Source organism: Epargyreus clarus, unplaced genomic scaffold (assembly GCF_041222505.1).
Source record: "Epargyreus clarus isolate Ecla_fem2 unplaced genomic scaffold, WU_Ecla_fem_2.2 ptg000002l, whole genome shotgun sequence".
Taxonomy (NCBI): Eukaryota; Metazoa; Arthropoda; class Insecta; order Lepidoptera; family Hesperiidae; genus Epargyreus; species Epargyreus clarus.
The window spans coordinates 7,999,495-8,018,688 of NW_027332210.1; the positions used below are offsets into that span (position 1 = coordinate 7,999,495).

The 19,194-nt window shown below is 33.5% G+C and overlaps 1 protein-coding gene across 2 annotated transcripts in view; it reads left to right on the plus strand.

Moving 5' to 3' along the window:
* Osi24 (Protein) overlaps positions 1–13,335 on the plus strand; it is a 95,218-nt gene extending 81,883 nt beyond the window's left edge. The window contains exons 4-9 of one of the 2 annotated variants that reach the window (XM_073079263.1): positions 434–641; positions 4,172–4,253; positions 5,612–5,711; positions 8,305–8,473; positions 8,908–9,129; positions 11,074–13,335. In XM_073079263.1, coding sequence (XP_072935364.1) covers positions 434–641; positions 4,172–4,253; positions 5,612–5,711; positions 8,305–8,473; positions 8,908–9,118 — 770 coding nt within the window. In that variant the 3' untranslated portion in view covers positions 9,119–9,129; positions 11,074–13,335. The remainder of the gene's footprint in view (positions 1–433; positions 642–4,171; positions 4,254–5,611; positions 5,712–8,304; positions 8,474–8,907; positions 9,130–11,073) is intronic. The other variant, XM_073079255.1, reaches the window with a different exon arrangement.
* Positions 13,336–19,194: the final 5,859 nt, after the last annotated feature.

The window sequence follows — 19,194 nt, forward strand, 5'->3', positions numbered from 1 at the left end:
AATAAAAAAATTAATAATATTGACAGAATTTACGCTGTGACCGTTCTTTCCAAACTATAAATTTTCAGCTCATATTCAATAATTCAATTCAACACAAGATTATCTCATTAGTAGAATTCCTTTGCTGGTTTTCCATTAGGTTTCTATAAGTGTGTCGTCAACGTATTAGTCTCCCACTGATAGGCACGGCTCGTCTCTTAGAGAGAGAATTAAGTCATAGTCCATCGCCCTGACCTAGTGCGAATTTGTAGCCAGACAGGAATGAGTTGACCTTATCTTGTAGAACTTACGCAAAAATCTTCATTTATATACAGAAATTTACGTTCGATCAATGTTGATACAAACGTTATTCAAGTATCTTTACGCCTTATCTTGTCTGCAAACGTTGTTAAATTGTATCCCCTTAATTTATCTTGATATTATGCTGTTCCAGGAATATCCCAACTATCAGCAACATCAAGCCAGGCCAGCTACCCACCAGCGAACGTGGATGATCAAAATGGATACAGCAATGACAATAAAGACTTCATGGGATACGAAACGAATCCCGCAGGATCCTACATGTATCCTCAGGATGGGATGTATGGGAATATGGAAGAAAATAATGATGTCAATGATATGTCTAATGTTGACATGTCAAGGTAAGAAATAATCATCTCTAGGCCTATTTTTGCCTTATAATAGCGGTGTAATTCTGTATTCTCATATTTGAAGGATAGTATTATAATAGGAAGTGTTCCCATTTAAGACGACCCGCGTGGCGGAGCGGTCGCTATGCCGATCAGACGCGCAGAGGGTCCCGGATTCGATCTCCGGCCAGACAAATTTCTAAATGATGAATTTAGATTTCTGTTTCCGGGTCTGGGTGTTTGTGTATTTGTCTCTGTGTGTTTCCGTAGCACCCACGATACAGGGAATCCTAATGTAGGGCTGTTAGTGTGGAAAGCGTTTTTTTTTTTTAAGTATCATCGCATGTATATTTGAATTCATATTCGCACAAATCTCCATTTATAATTTAACCCGTGCCTAAATTGATCACTTAACATCAGGCGCGCTGAATGCTAGTTGGCTTTTCATTCCATCAAGAAGATTAGGATAAATAGAACTAAGTAGTAAAGGAGCACAATCTGAAATTGGTCATAAATACCTATCTAACTATGATTTGCCTTGCTACACTATTCAATTTAAAACAAAGGAACTGTAATCAAACCAAAATATATCAGCACAGCATACAACTACTAAGAGGTATTCTACATTTAAAAAGACGCGGACATAGTCGCACAGATACTCTTGTCTAAATCACACCTTAACATTCCATTATCTTTAGACGGTACAAATTTTGAAAGGATAGATTGAATAAGCATCTCGACCGGGGTCTTTGCAAATAAGAAAATTGGTCCCAAACAAAACACGATTGAGTTAAGCGAACAATAGCTGACTCGATAAGGCCATCCAATTTGCCTATGCCAGGAATGGCTTTTTCGTCACAAATTAAATCCCTGATGTGCTTGTCATCTTTTGTGGTTTCCATACTGGTGTGTTTTGGTATAAATTATAAGCGGAGAACCATTTCTCATTTTTTTCCGTTGAACTAATTTTTAACTCATTATAATGAAATTATTCCTGTTCTTTGACTGGACAATCGTCTTTTCTTAAAATGAAAACAGTTTAGCCCATACTCCACCGCGATACCAAAATGCGATTTCATACTTCGCATACTATAATAAAATTATACAAGACATACTCAAGCATAGATGATTCCTTGCGATATTTCATATAATAGTAGTAATTCCAATTTTATCGACCTCTTATTTTCATTTTTAATTTCGATGTGATTTTTCATCTTTTTTTAATTCGCCGTTAAGTCGATTATTCATCTAAATCAACATGTCAACAAGGAAATAAGTCTCTAAATTAGACATATCGAAAATTGGGAAATTTCCAAACATGTAGAGTGCATATTATCCGCACAAGTTCCAACAATTCCGTTAATAAAATCATCGTCCCTCAGTTCCCGGTTGTCATCGCTTAATACAATTTGCATTCGACAATTGAATTCACGCGAATGTCGAAACGAAAAATTGTCGGAGAAATCACATTTCAATTTGGGGCTTCATAATTTGTTTTATTGACGGAAAATTGTCTTATTAGCAAAGCGCTGGGAGTTAATTATAAAATAATTGAGACAAAAAAATCTTCGAAAAATTATAAGTTTTTATTGTAGCTTGATGGCCTATTTAACGCTTCAAATGGCAAAGCGAAATATAATGAAAGTAATTAATCACTTAACATGATCTTAATATGTTAACAAATATGATTTTTTTTTAAGAAATTTAATTAACTACTCTATTATTGTAAAGTGTCGGTTAAAACAATTACCCAACTGCTCAAAATACAGCCTATGTTATTCGTATGTCCACAATTTAGCTGAATGATTTAATGCCTTACGGATAACAACACACAAAAAACTTATTTAAATATCACCACTTAAAAACTTTACAGTTAATATCAGGTAGAAATAAGTCTGTAAATTAAACGTATGCAAAGTATGAAAACCAAACATGTAAAGTGCAAATTATCCGCACAAGTTCCAACAATTCCGATAATAAAATCATCGTCCTTCAGTTCCCGGTTGTCATCGCTTAATACAATTTGCATTTGACAATTGAATTCACGCGAATGTCGAAACGAAAAATTGTCGGAGAAATCACATTTCAATTTGGGGCTTCATAATTTGTTTTATTGACGGAAAATTGTCTTATTAGCAAAGCGCTGGGAGTTAATTATAAAATAATTGAGATAATCAAAAAATAACTTTTTGGAAAAATTATAAGTTATTTATCGTTTGATGGCCTATTAACGCCTCAAACGGCAAAGCGAAATATAATGAATGTGATTAATTACTTAGCATGATCTTAAAATTAGTTTTAATAACTTAATGATATAGCAGCATTTTCACGCTCATTTGATGAAATTGAAGTATCTAGTATAGTAAACAAAAACCCGGCTGTTTAATAATATGTCACTCTCAAAAGTTTGATGAATCCAAGGACACCTCATATCTCAAAATCCGTAAGCTGTTTGGACTGTACTCGTAGTAGTACTATTTAGAAGGTGGTAGAACCGTTTGTGGTTCGACTCCGGCGGAATCACCGCCTATTTCAACCTTATAACAGCAGTATTAGGCGCTACTATGTTCCGTTTTGAAGGGTATTGTAAGAGAGATAGACTTTTCCGAGGCGTTCCAACTTAGTCCTCAGGGGTAGCGGCGCATCTGTGGCCGGCCTCAGGTACAAATAATCCTATCTGGGGTTGATTACAGATGTCCATGGGTGGCAGTAGCCACTTACCATCAGGTGGACTGCATGCTCCTCTGCTACTATTATTATAAAAAAAGTATGTGCCCAATGGGGAGACATACAAGCGCTCAAAAACATTCCCTTCTGCAGTCGGGTAAAAAGCGAGCATTAGCGGTTGTCGTTGAATCAACGAACTACTTAAATCAACCGTTGATTCACTTTCAACGAATCAACGTTAACCCAATAGAAATTAACTAGCTAAATACGTCAACGACGTTGAACGGAACGTTTCGTTATTTTCAACGTAAATTTTATTTTGTTTAGAATTAAACTTATGTTAAAAATAAAATTTAAAAAATATATATTTTTATAATATATAAGTAGCAGACGAGCATATATCTTAATTTTGTCAGTATAATAACATAAAATAAACTGCAATTATGTAGAATATATCTAATAATTATTTATTATAAATATCGAAAATTGATATTTATATCAATTCTTGATATTTATAACATACACTACGTATTTATTTTTTTCTAAAATAACATTTACCGCACGTCAGTAGAGACGCGTTGATCGTTGCAGCATAGTTAAAAACCGTTTATTATTGATGCAAGTTGAAATTAGTAGCACGTTAACTCGTTGACGAAATTAACTAGTTGATCAACTAGTTGATCAACGGAAATTAACGTTGACGGAAAAAAAACTTCAACGACCCACCGCTAGCGAGCATACAACAGACCTTATTAACATCTGTAATTACCCCCTAAATATGACTGAAGTCCTACTTGAGACCAATCATAGATGCTAGCAACGCATCATGCTTATGATGCAAAAAGGAATTATAATTTTAACCATTGATTTTTCAGATTTGGTGCCGGTGGACAGAAAGTATCCTATCTCCCGTCGAAGAACAGTTACTACAAAAATCAAATGACAAACAATTATAAGGTTTGACACAACATTTTACTCTTACACACATAAAAAGTCCGATATTTATAAAACTAGAAAACTAACGAGTGTGTAACTAACTATATGTATAAGTGACATATCTGTCTCCTGCACTTCAAATAAACAAATCGAAAACGCCATTTAGTTACGCCCTAAAGATCGATATATGTAAATAATACCTATAAAATCAATAAATAATATATCTAAATGAATATAAAATATATTTTAAACCATAAAATATTAATTAAAAGCGCCTGCGTAATCTACGTAACGTTTCGCTATTTCATAATTACCTACTTATACTCGTATATTGAGTGATACCTAATTACCAAAATAAATATATATTGTAAGGAATTCTTGTATTTTGTAATGTCACAATAATATACATGTTACAGATAACAAAAAAGGGGGTTGCCAAATATTTTTACAAAGCGAGGGGGTCATGTTAAAAAGTTTTGAAAACACTGCTCTCGAAAGAAAAGTATAAAGAAGCGAATTTGAAAGTTATTATGAAACTAAGATTTTTCTTTAATGATACGTTCATAGAGAGGTCACATCGTCTCTATTTACGAGTGACAACTCGATAACTCTCGAATTATAAAACTAATTTCTCAATTGTGATAATTCAATTCTAAAAAGAAATCTAATAAAGTTTATTGGAAAACTCGCTAGACTTCAATATTAGATTTTGTTGCTAATCTAATTCAAATGGACTTCAATAGTAATGGACTTGAATAGTAATCAGGCGAACTACTTGCTAACGTTAAATTTCCAAGAAAAGATAGAACGTGTTTAGATCGGGGAGGTACCACCCACACCTATTTCTGTCTAATAGCAGCAGTGTTAAGCGCTGCTGTGTACCGCTTTGAATGTTGTGATTTAGATATCTGTTTTGGGTCTGGGTGTTTGTGTATTCGTGTATTTAATATGTGTCCATGGTATCCACGATAGGAATTGACAGATGACCATAGGCAGCAGTAGTCTTACCATTAGGTGGCTTCCATGCTCGTTTGTTACATCAAAATTATAAAAAAATTAGCTGACCCGGCAAACGTTGTGTTGCCATATAATTAAAAAAAGTTAAGGGTGAACAACCCTTATCACTTAGGGGTATGGACAATAGATAGTAGCCGATTCTCAGACCTACTGAATATGCGTATAAAATTTGGGGGAAATCGGTAAAGCCGTTTCCGAGGAGTACCGTAACTAACATTGTGACACGAGAATTTTATATATAAGATTTATAGAAAAGTATAATTTTATCTTACACAACACCTAGATATAAATAGGACTTATACATCAAGTAACAAAGCCCTACTTTACGTGTAAATATGTAAACATTTCCTCCATTGTTCCAGATATTCCAGAAAATTCCAGCGTCTTCCATGATCCTGAGTAATTACGATCCGTTCTACTCGCCTCTGCTGTCTCGACTGGATGGAATCTTCGCTCGGCTCGGTAATCGACTTTATCTTACTGTTTAGAATTTAAGTTATTTTTAACGGTAAATGTGTTACTATTAAGTTAGGGTTGCGTAAACGAAATAAAGTGTCAATAAAAATCAAATCAAATACGAGTAACTTTATTGTGGAACACAGGTTTAAACATAGCTGTACTTTGGTATATCTCTGTCATATTCCGACCTCATCAGCATACAATATTATAATAGATTTAGAATTAATATTAACATTAACGGACTCATTGATTTAAAATCAATATGTATATTAATAAATCATTATCAATTTGTTGCTACTTTTGTTCTGTCTTTCTTAATTCACTTCTTCATTCAGTGGTTCTTGTTTTTTAATCTTTTTTCCTTCTTCTTTTATTCTCTTATTTCATATTTCTTTCTTTCTATGTTTATTTAATTCTTTTTGTGTTTTTAATATCTTTATCTTTCTATTAACTTGTTCCTCAGAAACAGCAATTTATCTGTTATTAGATTCATATTTAACCTATTTCTTTATTATTTGAACCTCCTCGGTGTTAGTGAAATTTTAAAATAAAATGTTATTTATAAATAAAGAAAAATGCTTAAAGTCAAAATATATACGGAATAGAACACTAACCTCAGTTCAACACACTTAACCTACTAAATCTAAGTCTTAGTACGCTTTAAATAAAGTTTTAATCCCATTTCTGCTAAACAAGGGACACTTACTCGCCTTCTGTTAAGAAAATTCTTCGAATTTAAACTTTAAAATGCAAAGCCCAGGGTTCAACTCCAGTTGAAGCTAATTTTAATGAATGTGCAGGTGTAGCTTACGGGAGACATTCTTATAATTAATGTTTAAGTAATTTGAGTTTTTAAAGTCTTTAAAAGTAGTTTTCCTTAAATTGATGATGTAAGTTATAATGTAACAGTCTTTTAAGATAATGAAGTAGCGAATAAGGCACCTGATGGTAAGTAAGTGTTAAAGTTGTTTGTTGTGTTCCGATTTGAAGGATGTGGTAAGGGAGAAATACTTTTCCGAGGCGTTCCAACTTAGTCCTCAGGGTTAGCAGCACATCTGTGGCCGACATCAGATAGGAATATGTAATCCTATCTGGTGTTGATTACAAATGTCCATGGGCGGCAGTAGCCACCTACCATCAGGTGGATTGCATGCTTGTCTGCTACTTCTATATTATATAAAAAAGTTGCCGTTGGAGACTTCTGGAATCAGCTCTAAATAGGATTAGAGTCCAACTTAAAGTCGTTTGTAGATGCATTACAAAACATCAATAGGTAGGGAAATATGAAGTAATTATGGTGTTACTTTTTACGCTGCTGTGTTCTGGTTTGAATGATGCAAGAGACTTACGTTTCCGGGACGTTCTAACTTAGTCCTCAGGGGTAACAACGTATTGTAAGCGACCTTATATAGAACTCTAATGTTATCTGAGGTTGTTTATAGATATCCATGAGCGACAGTTGCCACTTACCATCAGGTGGACTGCATACTTGTTTGTTTCTTTGTCGTATAAAAAGTAATTCTGAAGTTAGACTAAATTACATAGAAAAATATACCCACAGTAACCAATAACCAATTAAGTATGGATATCAAAAATAAATAGTCCAAAAGCAAATCACAAAGTAATTGGCAAATCATCTGAGATTATTAAAAGTTTTATTACCAAAGTATTGGAACTCATTTCAAGTTAATGCTCGTTTCGAAATGTGATGGTGGTACTCAGACGCTTCGATCAAATGCTCTTTTCATTTTTTCTTCACGTTTAGGGATGGGCATTGATAATGAATAATGTTATATTCATAATTTTAACAACTATTTTGAATAGCGTTATAACAACAATTTTAACGTTAGCTATTTTGGATCTAAATAATTAAAATCCGCATTTTTAATTTTGATACTACTTGTATAATCCAATGAAACAATGTAGTGCTTTTTTTAAACATTTAGGACTTCGAAAACATTTGTATCATCACTTTTTACGACAGATTTCACTTTATTTTCTTTTTTATTGCAAATACGAGATACGAAGAGTATGGTTAACGCGATATTGTACAAACTTTTAATCCTTATTTAAAAAACCTTAATTAATTTACAATGCAAATTATTGAAAGACATTTTTTCCAAATTTGTTTCAACCTGTTTAAAAACTGAAGCGATATTCCTAAGTAATAATCAAGTAAACACATCCCTACATTTATGCCACGTCGAATATTTCGTAATTTTTTTTATTTCCAATATTATTCGGTTCCCGGAAATGTTAGATTAATATTTCCCAAAGAACCATTACCTTTATTCATTTTCCTTATTACTAAATTTTGTAACTTTAGAAGAAAAATCTTACTCACGGTACTCAATATTGTAGAAAGGTTAATTTAAATTTAGTTTATCATTTTGGGCGCAAGTGGCCAGATGTTTACTTATGTCCGTTATTAATATTCAATCTATCCAATATTTTGCCTACCAAAGATCGACATTGGACAATTTCTTCATAGGTACTAAAATTGTCAAAATTCGATCTTTCGTTTTATTGGTTAGATTGATTTTTAATAATGATCGTTAGTTTTAATATTTTCACTCAATCATTTCTAATTTCCCAGGTCTAGCACCAACAGAGAACGCAGCAGACGACAGCAACGTCCAGATCGGCGGTCAGACTCTCAGCGACGTGAAGCTGGAAGCCTGCAGGGAGCAGCTCATCTGCCTCATGTATGCCAGTCCGGCTAAATACGCGCCGTATAGCAACTTAGTGTCAGCGCAGTTGAGCAGGTATGTTTTTGATTCTGATTAGGAGTACGAAACATGCAAGCCACCTGATTTTGATAGGTACATAAGTAACATGATAGATCTACCGCTGGACATAGATCATAGCGGATTGGTGCGAAGTAGTTTCAACCCTAACTTAATGGACATAGATCCTCTGAAATAAGTTTAGGTCGTCTTTCACGCTGGCTAAATGTGTATTGGTAGACTTCACATATCCTTTAGAACAATTTTGTGAATCTCTCTGAAATATTGTTTTTCTAATGATATTTTCCTTCACCATTAAAGCTAGAGAAAAGCAATTGCTAATTTGCAGATGACTTCAAAAAATCAGATATGTCTATGATTCGAACCTTGGGCCGAATATTAAATCGCTATCACTGTTTTCATATAATAAGTATATTGTAAATTGTATTATATTGTACCTTTATCTCTAACAGAGAACTGAACGAGCTCCGACGTCCAGTGTCCGATAACCCGGAGATCCTGCGGTTCTTCCGCTACATGCGGGCAGCGAGACGCGGTCAAGAAGGAACAGACTGCATGCGCGCTCACCCCGCATGCGCCGCTAACACCGCACCGCAACACACCATGATAGCCGCGTACCATGATATCAATAAACTGGTCACGGCGCGGAAGTTGAAGACGTAAGTAAACTCAAGGTAATTAATAGTTCTGTTCTGTGGTTCTTCCGATATTTACGTGCGGTGAGATGCGGCCAAGAAGGCACGGACTGCATGTGCGCTCGCCTCGCATGGGCCGCTAACACTGCACCACAACACACATTGATAGCCGCGTACCATGATATTAACAAACTGGTGACAGCGCGAAAGTTGAAGACCTTACTTAAAGGTAACTATTGTTCTTGTCCTGCGATTCTACCGCTATATACTATACATGCCATGAGATGCGGTCAAGAAGGCACGGACTTCATGTGCGCTCATCCCGCATGCGCCGCTAACACTGCATCTCAACATACTATGATAGCCGCGTATCATGAATCAATAAACTGGTCACGGCGCAGAAGTTGAAGACGTAATCTCAAGGTAATTAATGATTCTGGTCTCTGGTTCTTCTGCTACATGCGTGTGATGAGATGAATTCATGAAGACACGGACTGCATGCGCGCTCACCCCGCATGCCCTACTAACACCGCACCGCAATATAATATGATAGCCGCGTATCATGATATCAAATTAACGGTACGGCGCGGAAATTGAAGACGTAACTTAAAGGTAATTAATGGCTCCATAATGCAGTTGTTGTTACTACAAGCGAGCAGTGAGACGCGGGCAAGAAGGCACGAGCATGCAGTCCATCTGATGATAAGTGGTTACTGACGTCCATTTGATTTATATCTGCGACCAACCCGATATAGAACAATTTTATCTGCGTAAAACATAAATGACAGTTAGAAATAAGTGTAGTGGTACCTCCCGGGTCGAACATTGTGGTTCAACCTTACATAGCAAGAAAATAAAATCAAAATCAAAGATGAAATTAAAATTAAGGTTAATTATTTACAGATGGTTGAACTTTACACTTTCAAAAACTCTCAGGCGTATAGCTTTTAATATTTGCCTACACTATAAACGCGAAATTAATTTCAATTGAGAAAATATTTCAACTTTAGCCCGTGCATAACCGGAGGCCGAGTTATTTGTTAATAAATAGTTTCTCCAATATTCCCCATGTGGAAAATATGCAGATTAGATACCATAATTTTCTCTGAAAGTAATATATTTTTATTATTCAGCCTTCAAAGAGAACTCATATTAATACTTCCTATTTACTTTGCAGCTTATAATAAATATGTTTTCTGTAGAGAAATTTAACTCTGTACGAAGATCCGTGTCCATCAGTGTGACAGTAATACTAATATTATAACTTTAGTTAGGCAATGTGTAGAAATATCTAAGTACATGTAGCTGTGATAGTCTAGTGGTTTACACTCGATCATCATCAACCCATTATTGTCCCACTGCTGGGCACGGGTCTCCTCTCAGAATGAAAAACATTTGGCCATAGTCTACCGCGCTGGCCAAGTGCGTATTGATAGACTTCACATACCTTTGAGATTTTTTTTATATATCTCTCAGGTATGCAAGTTTCCTCACGATGTTTTCCTTCACCATTTAAGCAAGTGATAATTAATTTCTAATACGCACATAACTTTTAAATCAAAGGCCTGGGATTTAAACCTCGGACCCCTTGATCGAGAGGCCAAGTTCTTAACCACTAGGCTATCACTGCTTTGAAACTCGATGGGTCGGTTCGAATCCCACACGCAACTCTGATTTTTCAAAGTTATGTGCGTAATAGACTTGAGTAGTAAGGAAATATCGCGACAAAACACATACTTGTAAGTTCTCTAAAAAAGTTCTCAAAGGTATGAGAATTTTACCAATTGACATTTTTGATGAACTATTATGGCCTTTAATCCCTTTTATGGTGAGGGAAACTGAGTTGAATTACGATGCCTTATTAGCAATCAATGATCCCATATTCTAACACTGTTCTTATATGGCAGAATTAGAACCATTAGTTTTATTTTAAATAAAAAATAAGTGACATAAGAAAAAACTCATAAATATCTTTATTTTCAGGTAAACCTTACCGGAAGAAAAACATGAAGAAAGCATAAAAGTTTGAACAAGGAAAGTTTGAACATAAATAAATTAGATACTTCCTACATAATATAATTAATACGCTAACTTATCGTGTATAAGTGTATATTTTATGACTAAAGTTGTATAATTATAACATTAGCGATAACAAGGATGTTATTTTTGTACAGATTACCAGATTGTTATATTCCTTTAAAATTATTGCTACTGCACGAATTTTATAAAAGATCTTATATATATATATTTTTTAATTAAGATGATTTCACTCCTAAGTCTCTCTTATCGGATATACTTTTTATTCAGCTTTGTAAATTTTTGATTGGGTTGATTTTTTAAAAATCCTATCATATCAAAATAATTTACATACGAAATGACCATCTCAGTCCTCAGGGGTTCAAAGATTAAAAAATATCTCTAAGGTATGTGAGATACGAATCTGTAATCAGCTTTAGTTAGAACTTCATTGGTTAGTCACATTTCGTTTTGTTATAAATGTATGTTTTTCTATTATTACATATTATTCGTTACATGATATAAAATATGAAAAAAATGCCCAGCCTGTTGTGAATTAACACCCAAATTTTGACTTTTTATGTCTCTATCGAGATGAAGTTTTAAGCGTACGGCGATAAATTTTATGTCTGGACATTAAACGCCTAATAATGGGAACTGAAGCGTTTCAAGTGCTTTTATTGCTTTATTTGCAAATACAAATTTTACTGCGGGATTATAGGGTGTAATCGGGATTACTTGCTAACTGTAAATTTAGATTTGTTTTAGAGTCCCACTGCTGGACATGGGTGACCTCAGAGTGGGCTGCAAGCAGTGATAGCCTCGTGTTTGAAACTCAGCCTCTCGATCGAGTGGTCCGAGGTTACAATTCCAGGCACGCACCTCAGTTTTTTTTAAACATTGTGCTTATTGGAAATTAATTATCACTTGCTTAATTGGTGAAAGAAAACATTGACAGGAAATATGCAGGTTTTGAAAAATTTAAAAATCTTGAAGGTAGTTGAAGTTTACCAAGTTTTAAGTATATATACTTAGCCAGCGTGTTGGACTATGGCCTATATTTTCTCATTGCGAGACTAGACCTGTGCCAACAGTGCAACAGTAATGGTGAAGGAACACCATTTTTTTCTAAAAGTTACATAAATCAGGTGCCGAGTTTCAAACCATTAGGCTATCACTGTTTACACGTTTATACACATTCATCCCTTATCTTTGATTTACGTAGAAAACCTTAATTCCAGGTAAAGTGTAAAGGTTCCCATAGAAAATTTGTTAACGGGGTCCCAAAATATAAATCCTTATGTTTGACGATTACTTACACTACTTACTTTTTATTACAAAAAGTACTTACAAAAATTTTCTTTATAGAAATGAGAAATAAAATAAAAGCGAGGCTCATAAAATGAGGAGAAAATTACGCTTTCCCGGTACCTAACCTACATTTGTTTAGGAAACCACTGAAATATTCACAAACTTTCCTTCGTATTACGAATAAATTCGGGTCTACGGATATATTTAATTGGGCTATCGTTGCATTATGAGCGATGAGTGGAAAAACTATGTTTAGAAGAGAATCCAGTAATGATCACATGGTTTGAACTAAAAGTGTTCAAATATTTTCTAGATATGAAAATAGTTGAGTAACTTTGTTCATTAGAATATCCAAAATTTTGACATATTATTAATATTATATCACATGGGACTTATTTGTTTTATATTGCAACAACATTTCTCGTTTTTACATTTTATCAAAAACAATTAAATAAAAAAAATAAAATGTTACATTTATCTTTTGAACAAAATAATTTCTGGAATATTAATGGAATTTCTAATATGTATTTACCTTTCCAAAGCTCGACAAATATTTCTCGACTACGACTGACATTTCGGTAAATATTTCACATAATTTGAAAGATACTTACGCGAGATATTTACTCGCTTCTCTTTCATCTGCTAGAATAAAACAAATCATTAATGGAACACTTGTTCTAGATTTTGTTAGTGTAAATAATATATTCTGTTACTCTAAAATATATTTTTCGTATTATTTTCAAGTACTGTTTAATAACACTGTAATATTTTCTTTAGTTATTGAAGTTATACTTTTTTAGTTCGAAGAAAGAGAACAGGGTGAATAACTTGCATGGCCAATATCATACAAAATCGACAGGCTGAAAGGACATTTTATACAATACATGGTAATTTGTTGTGAAAAGATATTTATCACATGTTAAAATAAAAAGACTAATTATGTATAATATTAAAAAATTGTTTAATTTTTATTAATGTTATTACATATGTATAATAAATTTTGTAGTTCGTTTAATAATAATTTTATAATATGTAGTAGTAGATTTATTTAGGTATATTTTATTTTTAGTCACCTAAAAAAGTAAAACTTCAGACATTTTTTGTTGTTTTGTATTGTAAGCTATTATGATTGTAATTTATTGTACGACTGTGTGAGTGTTTGTGTATAATTGTAGTAAATTTTTACATATTTTCTTCTAATTGTTATAACATTTCAATTAAAAATAGATTTTTCACAAATAATAATTATTATTTTGTTTAGAACAAACACCAACACTTGCTTATTAGACACATTTTGTATATTTATTTTGTGTAATTGTATAATTCAATATGTCCGTCTGTAATTAATGATAATTTTTATTTTATGTTTAATTTTTTAAAACTTATGTCATATTATTTATTTAAAACAGTTGTTTAAATTTATTTATTTTATTTATTAAGTTAATAATTAACGGTTATTTAAATACGTGATCTTGAATTTAATTGTAATATTAAATGACAAAATGAATAAGATAAAATATTTATTTATTTTTATTAAATATAAGAATTTTATTATACCTGCGTGCCCATACGTTTCTGTAAAATATAAATACTGTTATACTTTTTAACATTAATTTTAAAATTATTTATTTTGTAGTCATAATGTAAAAACGGTTAAATATATTTTTTGTAACCTAAAGTATTATTTATTCTATCGCATATACTTTTTATATCTTATATATAAAATTCTCGTGTCACAATGTTAGTTACCGTACTCCTCCGAAACGGCTTTACAGATTTTCACCAAATTTTATATGCATATTCAGTAGGTCTGAAAATCCGCTACTATCTATTTTTCATACCTCTAAGTGATAAGGGTTGTTAACCATTAACATTTTTTTATTTATATGGCAACACAACGTTTGCCGGGTCAGCTATTTTTTTTATAAAAAAGCTTTATTTTCTATGTTACATTCTTCTTCTAACTTTATTTTAAAAATGAAGAAAAGGCGTCATCTCTAAATTTGATCATGAAAATGCTTTGCAAGTCTTCTTAATTCAAACTCTTCTATCAGCTTCAAAACTATTAAACCTCCAATAATACCAAATTAACTTAAAATATTTACAACATTTTTAAAACATAGTTACGTATCACAGAATTCAGGAAAAGAATTTTATCGTAAAATGTCTAGTAACAAATAAAATTGTATGCAGAATATACTACATTTTCAGGGATACCGGTCACGTAGTTTGGGTCCTTTAAGATTAAACATTCCGCACTATTCCTGCAGGAATTCCAGAACAGCTGAGCCAACTAAATAGTATTGGGACCAAGAATAACCTACATAGACTTCTTATTATATGCTATTCATTTTATTATTTCATTTTATGCTATTTCTAGCAAATGTGCATGCATCCACCTGATCTTAAGTGACAACTTCCGTCCATGGACAGATGTAACCAACCTCTCAGGTTAGATTCCTGAAGTCGACCACGGAAGAGTTGCCACCGCTGTGCATTAGGTTGAAATGATTCAGATAAGTATGTTCTCCTTCGAAGCGGTACAAAGCAACGCTTATCACTGTTGTTATTAGGTAAAAAGAGGTGAGGTGGTATTGCCTTCGAAGTCGAACTATCATGAGTTCGACCACCTTCAAACTTATTGCAAAATTTATTTTTATTACAAAAACTCAAGTAGTAAACAAAATGTTAAGTGATTACACCTGGTAAGTGGTCACTGATAAGAGACATCTGTTATCATATCCAGTTCAGTTGAATTCTAACCGAGATGTGGTTTTAAAATATAACCACACCTTTTTTTCGCACTCAAACCCCCCGGTGAACTCCGGGATCTCCAACGGAACACAACCGGAGTTAGGAGGAATCCGGTTGTGTTCCGTTGGAGCCCTCCGCGACGCCCTTATATCGGGCTCTGCCCTGCAGGGAGCAATTTACGCTCCTCTCATATCCCCTGGTGATTACAGCGATATGCGACCACACAAACTGCTGTCCTTCCCGGGGTCGCTTGCTGGACGGTTTGAGCTCCCACTTGCCGCCCGCAACCCCGGAAGACCCTTTTATTCGCCTCTTACGACAGGCAGGGGATACCGTAGCTCTATCTTGGTCCCGGGACTACAGTGACAGAATTTAACCATACCTTCATTTAGGAAGCCACAAAACAATACAGTACGTTACATCACATTCAAATACAAATAAGTTTATTTGAGAAAAATAAATGTCATGTTAATTAAATATGTAAAATAAATTAAAAATTCATTTATTTTTCTCGACTTCATTACTCGCCCAAATAGATTTTTTGTTGTATTTTTCAGTCTCTTCAATTTCAATTACTTAAATCTCTGCTGTCACGAATATTGTTTTAAAAGAGTGAATAAGACGAGTTGACCCAAATCTTTTGTGATGCACAATGATAGTGAAAGTACGGCCGGAGACGTCAGCTTCAAAACATTGTAAGGTTTGACTATTTCCGAGTAAGACTGTTACGATAATTGGCGTGCTTGTACTGTGACTAGGTTTCTTGATAGCTTGAAGTTTTGGGGCAATTTTCTTGTCGCGTGTTAGAAATTGTGATCGGAAATTGATTAAATGAATTTTTTGATCTGAAATTGATTAAATGAAATTTGAAATGGTTTTTTTTAACCAAGTAAGAACAATTATTTTAAGCGATCTCCAGTAATGGGTCGATTCAATGAATAGATCAAAGATATTTGGAGAATAGATTTTTTACACTTTGATTCGAATAAATACAAAATCGACCTTTTTCGGAAAGAATTGCCATCCCTATCGAGCACGGACACGCTTATCACTTTGTTTTATGATGTCAGTACACCTGATGGTAAGTGGCTACTGCCGCATATGGAAATCTGTAAACAACCCCAGATAAGACTGGTTTAATACCTACTGCTGTTATTAGGTAGAAATAAGTGATGCCGGTAGAATCGAACCATAAAGGGTTCTAGCACCTTCAAACTTACATTTATATAAGTTCAGACATAGTTTTCAAGAGTAGCAAAATTTTGACAACTTCAAGTAGATCCATAATCATACTTGAAATTAAGTATTCATAGGATTTTAACACTTAACATCGCATGAACTTAAGCTTTTAAACTTAAATTTTATTCAAAAAAAATAACTAAATATACAAAAACAACGGACATGACGTCACGAAAAAACAAAGTACCAAAGCCTCAACATCCAACTACAGTGAATGTAGAGATCCGGTTGCCCACCCCACTCTACCGTAGAAAGTTGAACTTAGTCATACAAAATGGACTCGAACCTCGACTCTATGCCCCTGGCATACGGCTACAGGTAAAAATAATCTTTTAACGAAGTGCATAATATTAAGTAATGTTTTGTGTTTTTCGGTCGGTCAGTGACACAGATTAAAGTGATACGTCATATTACTCATTGATGTGACATTTTAGCCCCTTTTTTCAGTCTTAAGATTTTTATACGGATTTTGTTTATATTGGTTATTCTTGTGTAACAAGGCTACAGCTTAATTATCATTTGCAAAACATCGCAAAGAAACTTTTAGGGAGTTCTTAAAAAACAGGTGTTCCCAAATGTTCGATGGATTACGGCCTAAATTCTACTTAGTCTGAGAGGAGACCCGTGCCCAGTAATAAGACAGTAAGCTGATGAAGGATAGATCATATCACAAAAATATTGCGTGTTATATAAATAAACTCTTTTAATTAGAGATTAATATACGAGAGATAGCCGCGTCCGTGGCGTGGTACTACCGCCATACCTATTTTTGCCTAATAACAGCAGTGTTAAGCGCTGCTGTGTTTTGGTTTGAAGGGTGTGGTAAGAGAGACATACTTTTCCGAGGCTTTCCAACTTAGCCCTCACAGGTTTGTAAAATTAAAACATTGTAGTTGAACTCACTAAGTACATTAAAAGTTGGCCTCACAAGAGAAAAATTAAAGATTTTAAAATGTGTGAACGTGGGTGTATTTGTACATTTTGCGTGTTGTGTTCATTTTGGGTTTGTTCATTTTACATTTTGTACATTTTGCGATTTGTACTTTTTGAGAGCGGTTTTCATTTCGCGTTTTGTTCATTATGCTCCGAAGCGGAGAAATATATATATACCTAAAATATGCTTAAATTCTTACCAACATTAATATACTTCAGAATACACACTTTTGATAGCTACTTTATTTAATTTCTTTAAGCAATGTTTATACATACGTAGGTATATAGTAGTACCATAATACATACACTATAGCAATAATATAATGGGAACGTTTTGCAATAAAACGAAGGTCTCAGGGATTTCTGATACCCATGAGCCGAATTATGAAAACGTTACCAGGATTCGGTGAAGGCTGCAGAATGTGGAAGCGGCTTATGTATGTTAGCTTCGAGCATAATATTATTATAAGATAGTCAACTTTTGAAACAGCTGAAGACCATGAGTAATGACAGCCTTGTAGTGACAGAATTATGTTCCCATTCCGGAAGTCCGGGTTCAAATCCCAGATTACCTGACTTTGACGTTAACGGAGTAAATTGAAACCTAACTAAATAACAACATTTGAAAAAATCTCTGCTTTGCTAAAGTCGAATAAACCATTAAGCATAGTTAACGTTGTTCTTACGTCCGTTAATAATAAACAATCTATCCAATATTTTGCATACCATAGATAGCCATTTGATAATTTCATCATACCAAACATTGTCAAATTTAATCTTTTGTAAGTACACTAGTAAGAATTGGTTGAATATCATTAAATCAACAACATCAATCAATTAATCATAATTATGTTACTAATCATAATATATTACGTTTATCGTACGTTTGTAAGAACTTATTTAGATCAACAATCAGGTGATCTGGCCACGTCAAAGACCTAACCAAGATGTCTGCCACCGAATGCCTTAGAAACGCAGACGACCACACACACTGGTATGCAGGACTCCAACATAATGGTATTCCAAAGCAGGTACAACCTTCTAATTAAAATGACTGAGTAGAGATTTTTACGTCAATTGCTCTTCAAATATCACTCGATCTTACTAGTCCCGCAAAACACATCCATTTTGAAATTAAATGACACACATCATTGCAAACTCGTTCATATAAAGACATAATAAAACATATCACTTGCTGTACTAAGGCATCTATGAATCGATGTGATATTTAATTACAGACCACAAGTTATTAAGACAAACGTGTCTTACAATGGATTGCGGCGAAGCGTTGAAACAAGCAGGAAGTAAGTAAAAGAAAAGGATAAATGAGTTATAGACGTCTTGGAGAACGACCCCAAAACTTTTAACATGGAATACGTGACCTAATAGGTACTTCTTCAATCTTCGTACGTGTAGTTACTATGTGGATGTAGATAATTATTATGTAGAATTAAACCTTATAAAGTTTTAATTTCCACCAAAAGCTTTATGATAGGTATAAAAAATAGAGCATTTGTTTACTTATAATCATAATTATAGGATTGTAAGTAGTCATAAAACATGCAAATTAACTTTTAACAAACTAATTTAAAAAATTGTAAAACATATTTTTAAAAAAGCAATTGCCGTAGGGACTTCGTAATACACACATTTCAGAATAGATTTCAAAAAAAATCTTAAGGACATAAATAAAATATCCTTTTCAAAATCCAAGTGTCCAAAATGATAAATTTTCAGTAAAAAAATCATTTATAAGTAGAAGTATATAATTATTGTTTACGTTCAATTGTTATATTTACAGAATTGGTGTATTTCTTCAACATTATTTGAAATATTATATATGTCAAATTA